This window comes from Sinocyclocheilus anshuiensis, unplaced genomic scaffold, assembly GCF_001515605.1.
Source record: "Sinocyclocheilus anshuiensis isolate Anshui unplaced genomic scaffold, SAMN03320099.WGS_v1.1 scaffold1024, whole genome shotgun sequence".
NCBI classification, from domain to species: domain Eukaryota; kingdom Metazoa; phylum Chordata; class Actinopteri; order Cypriniformes; family Cyprinidae; genus Sinocyclocheilus; species Sinocyclocheilus anshuiensis.
This window is the reverse complement of record NW_015552843.1, coordinates 1,543,663-1,553,907: the sequence shown is the minus strand read 5'-3', so window position 1 is coordinate 1,553,907 and position 10,245 is coordinate 1,543,663. Positions and strand designations below refer to the sequence as shown.

The 10,245-nt window shown below is 38.6% G+C and overlaps 1 protein-coding gene across 1 annotated transcript in view; it reads right to left on the bottom strand.

The window, feature by feature from the left end:
• Positions 1–10,245, bottom strand: part of LOC107667995 (semaphorin-3F-like) — a 43,087-nt gene that overhangs the window by 14,794 nt on the left and 18,048 nt on the right. Inside the window, exon 2 of the mRNA XM_016459726.1 lies at positions 3,903–4,034. Coding sequence (XP_016315212.1) covers positions 3,903–4,002 — 100 coding nt within the window. The 5' untranslated portion in view covers positions 4,003–4,034. The remainder of the gene's footprint in view (positions 1–3,902; positions 4,035–10,245) is intronic.

Here is a 10,245-nt window from a genome sequence, read left to right as displayed (position 1 = left end):
TAAATGTTAAACTTGCAAATAAGTGGATAAATAAATGTTCAAAAGTGTTGTTTTGTTAAAAGCTTACAAATAAATGGTCAGGGTATATTAAACACCAAACATCGAAAGACTGATTGTGTAAATTCACAAACAATTCCTGAATTTTTACAATGACATCCATAAAAAGTATGTTGCATGGAGAAGTATCAGGTCATGAATGTATGTGTTCTTTATATTACACTGTTCAGCTTTGAGATGCTTTGCGAACACAAAATCATTGCACAGCATTTTCATTTATGTGGCCTGAAAATTTGTCAATGGAATATTGTTGCGTCGCGTCTGGTCGGGACACTGTGTTAGGAAAGCCCAGCATCCTGACAGTAGGGTGTCTCAGCTTGCTGAACTGGCACATGCAACCAGGTTGTGTACTAAATATACATTGAGTGTGTGTGTGTGTGTGAATACTTTCTGATGGATTATACAAAGTAATGGGGTTCCACTGCAGAGGCACCTGCTGGGTTTTGTGTGTGACAGTTTCTGAGAACTGAGAGCAAATTCATGTCAGACTTTGACCTGTTGTGCTGCTGTGCTTCTGTCAGACGGATGGGCAAAATAGTATTATAAATGTGTCTGCATGCAGCTGTGCCTAGTGTCTTTCATTATATAAAACAAATATCGCTTCAAAAACGCCACTGTATCTTCTCAAAAAGCCCGTTATTTGACCGCCGCTTGCGAGCTGAATGGGAAAAAAATGCTAATGCTTTTGTGTTCGAGAGATTTGACTTTTAAACTTCAAACATCTGCCTCGCTCTGCTTGCATCTCTTTGTGCCCCGCTGTGACACATCCCCCTGCAGAGGGGATGATGGGTAGTCCCCTCTCTGGGGCATTAATTGGGAGATGAGGCATGCTGGTGCCAGATTCAAAACATACTTCCGTACCCACTGTATATATATATATATATATATATATATATATAAAATAGTCAACATTTGAAGTGGATCAAAACCTTTCATCAAAGTAAAACCTAAATGCATTCTTGTCTTAGGACAACTTTGAATAACTTTTTTGATCCACTTCAAATGTTATATGTATCCACTTCAAATGTTTATATGTTAACAAATAGTACAAAAATTCATACTTGAAAATATAATATTGATTACATTGTTGATGTAAAAATCTATTAAAAATGTTTTTTTCCTCTGTGTAAGTTGTGTTTATTTTAATGAATTTACATTTGACTAAAACAAAAAAACTTTGCTTCCTCATTTCAGAACACCACCACATACTGTTTTGTTAAAAGCTTACAAATAAATGGTCAGGGTATATTAAACACCAAACATCGAAAGACTGATTGTGTAAATTCACAAACAATTCCTGAATTTTTACAATGACATCCATAAAAAGTATGTTGCATGGAGAAGTATCAGGTCATGAATGTATGTGTTCTTTATATTACACTGTTCAGCTTTGAGATGCTTTGCGAACACAAAATCATTGCACAGCATTTTCATTTATGTGGCCTGAAAATTTGTCAATGGAATATTGTTGCGTCGCGTCTGGTCGGGACACTGTGTTAGGAAAGCCCAGCATCCTGACAGTAGGGTGTCTCAGCTTGCTGAACTGGCACATGCAACCAGGTTGTGTACTAAATATACATTGAGTGTGTGTGTGTGTGTGAATACTTTCTGATGGATTATACAAAGTAATGGGGTTCCACTGCAGAGGCACCTGCTGGGTTTTGTGTGTGACAGTTTCTGAGAACTGAGAGCAAATTCATGTCAGACTTTGACCTGTTGTGCTGCTGTGCTTCTGTCAGACGGATGGGCAAAATAGTATTATAAATGTGTCTGCATGCAGCTGTGCCTAGTGTCTTTCATTATATAAAACAAATATCGCTTCAAAAACGCCACTGTATCTTCTCAAAAAGCCCGTTATTTGACCGCCGCTTGCGAGCTGAATGGGAAAAAAATGCTAATGCTTTTGTGTTCGAGAGATTTGACTTTTAAACTTCAAACATCTGCCTCGCTCTGCTTGCATCTCTTTGTGCCCCGCTGTGACACATCCCCCTGCAGAGGGGATGATGGGTAGTCCCCTCTCTGGGGCATTAATTGGGAGATGAGGCATGCTGGTGCCAGATTCAAAACATACACAGGAAGACAGGAAGCGAGAAAGTGAGAAAGAGAGAGAGTGTGACATGAGGAACAGTAAGAAAAGAGAGGCGTTAAAAAGCCACTGATGACAAAGTGCTCAGAAGCTCCAAAAAGCATGATAATTACATTCCACAGACTTTCTAAAAAACTGAAATGAGCCCTTCAAATTAACTGTTTCAAGCCTGCGTGACTTTCTTCACAAAATATTTTTTTTTGTTGTGTCCTGACAATGAAAGTCAGTGGGGTCCAATGTTGTCTTAAACCCGTTTCACTTTCATTATATTAACAAAACAGTTGAAACATTCTTCAAAATATCTTCTTCAGTGTTCCACAGAAGAATGAAAGTCATACAGATTTGGAAAAACATGAAAATGAGCATTTTCTTTTTAGAAGGGAACTACCCAATAAAATTATTATAACGTTTAAAAAAAAAAAAAAAAAAGTCTATTCAGTAGTTCTCCACCTTTTTAACCATATTGTAGGCCATGTAAGATATTTCTTGCTATTTAGCTATAATAACAAAGCTGCTTGTTTTCAAAGTTTTTTATTTACAGAAACTAGGAGTGGAAGTATAAAATAACTAAAAATAATTTTAAATAATAATAATCAATTTCTGTAATTAAAGAAATTTCAAGAACTGGATTATAGAGTAGTTTGTGATTACTGGATTTTATAAAATTACAAATACCAACTTCTTAGCAATTTATAGCTGATTAAATATTTTAGTACTTGACAAAAAATATATATTCATTATAGAAATTTCCATGACTTAATTAATTAAAGGTGCTGTATTGTAGGATTGACACCGAGTGGTGTAACTAGGTATTGCAGTCCAAGTTCAAAATATTGGAGAGGGATTTTTCACCCAGCCCCTCCTCCTCAGACTTGACGCCCACGCAGGTTGACACCAACAGGAACGAGCACACTTGACGATGAAGGAAATGAAATACGTTGTGTTTTCTGCCAGCTGGCAACCCCGGGTGTCGAAATACAATTGGGTAAACTGGCAGTGGGCGGGTTTCACAAACCACAACAGAGCTGGACATTCCGGCCCGGAACGCACATTTTCAAAGGAGAATAACTGACTGTAGCATTGTTTTTCAGATAAACAAGTATGTTAACTTAGCATGTTTCTTAAATATCTGCAAACATATTATGGTATTTTTATGCTTTAGTAGAGTCAAAAACTTACATACAGCACCTTTAACGTGACACTTCCAAGTCTAGAAATGACACTTTTAAAATTCCTTCATATAGAGCAGTGATGGGCAAACTTGGCCCTTCCAGGCCACTTTCCTGCAGAGATTTGATCCAACCCTGATATGACTCACTTGCCTGTAGCCTTCTAGTAGTCTTGAAGACAATGATTAGCTGGTTCAGGTGTGTTTGATTAGGGTTGGCGCTAACCTCAGAAGGAAAGTGTCCTGGAAGGGCCAAGTTTGCCCACCCCTGATATAGAGTATCCAGGAAAAAAAAACTCTAAAGCATTTGCATTTTCACATTTCTGCCCCAATGGTTGTACTTTGTCAGACCCAGTTATTTTCAGGTGTTATCGAGGATTTTAATGTGATAATGAGATGAGGTCTAATAATTATGATCACCTCAGTGACTCACTTTATTACCAACAATGGAAAAATGCATAGTAAATACGGCCTGTTTCGTTACATATCAGACCAGTAATGTATTGGTAACTCAAAAAAGAATACACATACAAATAAAAATGTGTGTGTGTGCATGTTTTAAAAAATGGGGGAAAATTGCACATTTCTCACCTTTATATGACAGGTGCACTCGGGGTGTTGTGCGGGCGTTGCAATGACAACCCCAGACACATAAGCTCAGGATAAGGAGCAGGGTTTGCATCATGATCATGATAATGACAGCAGCAGTTTACCCACCGAGATCTGCAAGTGTGAGAGAGACAGACACATTCAGTTCATGCATTACATCACTAACAAGTTCATTCACTGGTAACTTGACAGCAACTGTATACATTTTATGAGCAGTTCCAATTTGTTTCCATAAATGAGGCTCATAAAACAAGATTTCAACAACGCTCATGTCTTGTTAGCATAGAAGCACCCACCCTAAAAAGCCCGGTCCTCGAATTTAGACCCGTTAACAGGTCACTGAAAATCGGAGAAAAGTCCCACCCTTTAATAAAGAGGCCCTGAAGAGAAAAGAAAACAAAGTACTAAAGGTGGCTTTTGGCTTTTTAATATTTGACTACTGAAATGTTTCCACACAGGCTGTAAGTTTCTCTGTCTCAGAGCATTTACAGCCATCCACCGTGAGGACTATAAACACCTTCCCAAGGGCAGGCCAGTTAAATTACAACATTGAGCTATTTAAACACAACAGCTCGAATTATCCATAGGTACACAGCCTAGTTTTGTTTTTAGCTTTTTATCTAGAGACAAAAAAAGACAAATATCTGAAGCCAACTGGCCTTTTTCTTGAAAACAGTGTTAGACTGTGTGGGAGAGGGCAGCCAGTCTTTCTGCAGTGGGGACGTGCGCCCAAAAGAGATTAGAAAACTATGCAGTCAGAGAGCAATGGTTTCTTAAGTACGTCTGCCAAATCCTTCCAGCTAAGGCAAATCCATGTCACACAGTCTTGCTTTAAATCTTAAACTCTTAGTCCCGGCCGGCAGGGAATGGCAAACCTACTGTGAGCCTCTGTATCTGCAGAAAATCACCCTGTTCTGAGGTGCTAAACATGGCGGGCACGTATCTACGTAAGCTGTGTACACAGATTTACATGCTTAATGAGGGATAACCGTAACAGGAAATGCAAACACTTGCTAGCATGTTTTATAATGAGACTGGTCAAAGATGTTGAGCTCAGAACAATGCTGATTTATATGTACAATATGTCAGTTACTTTAACTCAATTTAAAGTGGAGCTGACAGCGAGGCACAGTATATTTGTTTTTAAATTAATATTTCATGTTCAATACAAGTTAAATCAACAGCATTGTAGATTACCATAAAAAAAACTTAAAAGGGATAGTTCACCCAAATATGAAAATTCTGTCATTAATTACTCACCCTCATGTCGTTCCAAACCCGTAAGACCTTCGTTCATCTACGGAACACAAATTAAGATATTTTTGATGAAATCCGAGAGCTTTCTGACCCTGCATAAACTGCAATGCAACTACCACGTTCAAGGCCAAGAAAGGTGGTAAGGACATCGTTAAAATAGTCCATGTGACATCAGTGGTTCAACTGTAATTTTATGAAGCTACGAGAATTCTTTTTATGCGCAAAAAAACCCTAAACATTTGTTTTCTTTGCGCACAAAAAGCATTCTCGTAGCAAAAATATCTTAATTTGTGTTCTGAAGATGAACGAAGGTCTTACGGGTTTGGAACGACATGAGGGTGAGTAACTAATGACAGAATTTTCATTTTTGGGTGAACTATCACTTTAATTGTGAAACACAATGGAAGAAAATGGGACCAATTTTGGGAGAATTTAAAAGCAAAAATGTGAAACTTACTATTTCATAAGCACTCACTATTCTTTCACTATTAGAATGATTTCTGAAAGATCATGTGACACTAAAGACTGAAGATTTTCCTCTCATATTGTTTACGTCTTGTGGCAACATAAAAAAAAGGAGTTAAAAAAAAAAGCTGAACCCAGAATAATCCTGTAAAATAATTAGTGTCACCACAAAAGTACAGTTTGCTAGCATTTAACAGATTTGTTGTGGTTCTACCACTAACGGCCTCTTCGCTGAGGTCGTTTTGTAACACGCTATGAAGTGCTGTACTTTGGCCATCTTCCAGGATAAATTACACTCTTCCAAGTGATGAAAAATGACAGAGGAACAATAGCCAAAGAAAGGCGCTCTTTATCTATGATAAATGTGCTACAGCATCACTAATTTGAACTGGAGACCAGAAATGCTTTAGGAGTCGAAGCAGACCAATTGGCCTGATTTTTTAAAAGATATTACAGTCAGCATTTAGCACAACTAATATGTGAGATTCATAAAACAATAGCACTGCTGAATACTCCACCGTCTGCTACTCTTGAAAGGCACCAGTGGGAATGTCCAGTCTGTGAAGATTTCAGAAGATTAAAACCTGGCACAAACACATTATTGTCATCGTGTCAAATTTATCTTACAGATCCAGACAGACAGGAGAGGCCGAGCGCTCCCACATTATGTCTGATTTGCTTCCGTTTGGCTCACTTGTCTTGTTTACATGTAAATATACTCTAAACATTACAAAAGAAGACCATTAACGAATACTGAAATATAACAACACCATTAGGCCTAACTGCAGTGTTGAAGAAGCTACTTTGAAACTGCATCTTGTCAAACTACATTAAGTTACAAGCTACTAATAAAAAGAATCAGATATATATATGAATCTCGATTTGAATGACCGAATAGCATTTGAACAATTCAATTTACACTATATCACCAATAAAGAGAAACAAAAAAGTTAAAATATGTATAAAAAGCATTTGACAAAATACATTTAAAAAATGTAATAACTATTTTCAAATGAGTCATTTTGAGGTTCTTTAAGTGGTTCATTGAATCAGACTTCCAAAATGCTTGTGCAGCTCGCTTTGGAACAAAACATTTAGTTACATGAACAGCTACACTATTTTGTAAACAACTACAGTCACGCTACTGAAAATTGTAGTTAAATTAGTAGTGCCACTACTTTTAGTAACCCAGCACTGATTAACTGTAATAATACACCGCTTTGACTTCTCTGTTTGTTAACAGTACACTTGGCAGTACAGTTCCAAACAATCTGCATCATGCTTTTATTTCTGAACCTGAGGGAGTGCATCTTTTATTTTGAGATGCACTGTAAATGTGAGGGTGCAGTCATGGGTGAGTCCCATAGCCTGGAGAATACCTATCGTTAAGAGTCAGCACATATCTGCTCTCTAATTATATGCCTCAAGTGGCTAAAGGGGTGTCATTATCACTGTGTGTGTGTGTGTGTGTGTGTGTGTGTGTGTAAGTGAGCCACACCTGCACACGGAGCAACAGAATGATGAGGTTCTTATAAAACGGAGAGGAAACTGAGTGAATCTGAGAATAAACAGAGGTCAAGGACAAGGGTGAGGCAATAAAATGAGCAGCAGAGGGTAAAAGACAGACAGCAGCGAGGATGAATAGCAGATGAATAAAAAACAAGGGATGAGGTGTGAAAAACACTATCTAGATATGGATTTAAAGTTGATTTAAAGGTATTTCACATGCTAATTCATGATATTACTGAATCAACTTCTTTCAATGGAAAATTAACTATATCTATTAACTAAAACTTAATGACATGTGAAAAATACATTTAATCTGTTAAAAAGTATGAACATGGTTTGATAGCTTCCTGTTGAACGTAAGATTCAGTTGGTTAAAATGTATGAAAATTAAATAAAATTGGATTTATTAATGATAAATATATAAACCTGTTTACTGTGCATTTAAAACATATGCAGTGCATTAATACTATTACAAAAATCTCATGTTTCATTTATGTATGACTGACAAATATGCATCATATTAAGTTTATTAGTTTATGCTAATAATCCAAATGGATGGAAACTTTAAATGCAATTAAAATACACAAATCTTAAGTTTAAATAATGACATTTCTGGTGAACTAGTCCCTTAATTAAAATAGTATAAAACAGAAAAAACGAATACAAATATAATTGGGCAAAGACTCTCTCTCTCTGCGCTCGTTTCTGTCCCAGTCTTTAACAACTCTATTTTTCTCTCTCCAGCTGAGCTCCTCTTCAAGTGGAAATTAGTTTCCATGCAACAGGCATGAATACAGAAAACCAATAGTGCAGCGCATTTACCATTAAGGAGCCTGGGTATGTGGAAACAGTAGGTCATGGGGCGACCTGACACAAAGGATTCTGGGAGACTTTCCCTCAATGATTCAACTGCAGTGGCTCCCTCCTGCTGAACCAATGTCTGCATTTTCACTCACAGGACCCTTTAGAGCAGCTCTAATTGACAAATAAGAAACTGCGATTTACAAAATGTCATATTTCTGAGGATATGACGATATTTAGAGGTCATTTTGAATCTAGATTTAAAACCTTTAAAAGAGCGTTTGTAAGTCATTAAATTCATTAAAGAAAAATACACAGACCTCTTTAATGGGCCTCCAACAAAGAAAGACTTTTAGCAGGGGAGCCCCAAGGACTAAAGCGAGACATAAATTGATCACATGACAAACACCCTGCGTGTCCCCCATTATTTAAAAGAATGTTAAATCTCTGTGAATCGGTTGTTTTTAAATCAAACTATACGGCTAAGAGTTTCAAGGGTGCATTTCCAACAGCTCATCTAGTCAGTAAAACGGATCTGAGAAACTTCAGAATCAAGTGGAAGGCCATTTCTGAGCTCTGAGGGATCGTCTAGAGCTGATAACCCTGTGCCACACATTCCTCCACAAAAGACAGGCCATTTCTCAATTCAAAGACCTGTTGGTGCTCATCAGTCTCGCAGTGACAGAAGACTCTTCCTTACATGTCTGTCCAGTCTCTCTTTGACATCTTTGTCCTTTGATGTAATCTTTTTAGCGCTTATGTACACCAAGCATTCGGTTGGGGCATTTTAAATCATTTAAAAAAATGATTTAAGGGTTCTAATGGATGACTTCATCTTAAATTTCTTGTGCACAAGTCACTAGATTAATGAAACCAGGAAAACCATCCCTGCTTCTGTGGGTTGGATTACTGTTGGCTTCTCATGTGATGAAGAGGCCTAGAAGCCTATATCTCGCTACAAAAACAATCACAATTAACTGAGAGCTTCAACTGAGACTCACACTGTGCTTTTAAACCACAGCGGCCAGCAACCTTTAACCAAAGACACACAAAACACAATGACAGCATCACTAAAGATGGATGATCAGGCTAAACCCTGCATGCCAAGAAAACCAGAAACATGAGCTTCTCAAAAATCAAGGGCTGAGATGCCGTTCACTTTCGTTTGATTTGCTCTGTTTTTGCAAGGATGTGGTTAATTTTACATTAGTCATTTTTTTCCATCCATAAAACTTGTTTTCTACATGATATTAGTTGGTTTATTTCTGGTAAATGATGCAACAAAATGGATGGAAAACTGCATGAGGGTGACTCTGTCTATCAGTTGTGGGCAGTGACAGATTGCATATGTTTATCTGGGCCACCTGATCTCCAGAGGCATATTGGGAACGGCCCATGGGGAGAAATCAGAGGGGTACGATCAGAGACTATTGCTGACGTCCTGCATTTAGCCTGGAGCGGTTACTGTCTGACAATGAGTTGCATCTGCAAAGAATAATAATTTTGTGAGTCTTTGCATATCTTGCATATGCAAGGTTTTTTTGTTCACTCTACACTCTAAAAAATGCTGGGTTAAACACAACCCAGTGCTGGGTAAAATAGGGACAAACCCAGCAATTGGGTTGTTTTGACCCACATTTTTTAGAGTGTAGTCATTAAATAAATATAGGCCAATGACTAAACAAGAAAATAATGTATAAAACCAATCCATGAGGTGGGCCTGAAGACAGCTAGGGCCAACCTTTCCCGCGGCATCAGAGAGGCAAAAAGACAGTACTCCAGGAGGATAGCCCATCATTTCAGCGACAGCAGAGACACTCGGAGCCTGTGGCAGGGGATACAGACCATTACGGACTACAAGCCCCCACCACGCACCTGTGACAGCACCATCTCCCTGCTGAACGAGCTGAACGTCTTCTTCGCTCGCTTTGAGGCACAAAACAGCACCACTGCACAGAAGACTCCACCTCCTCCCGGCGACCAGGTGATGACGCTGTCCCCGGACAGCGTGAGGAGATCCCTCAGCAGGATCAATGCACGCAAAGCTCCGGGTCCTGACAACATTCCTGGGCGTGTACTGAGAGACTGTGCAGTGGAACTCACTGATGTCTTCACAGACATTTTCAACATCTCGCTAAGCCAGGCTGTTGTCCCCACATGCTTCAAAGCCACCACCATCATTCCAGTCCCGAAGAAGTCGTCTCCATCCTGCTTCAATGACTACCGTCCAGTTGCACTTACCCCCATCCTCATGAAGTGCTTTGAACGGCTAGTCATGCACCACATCAAGTCT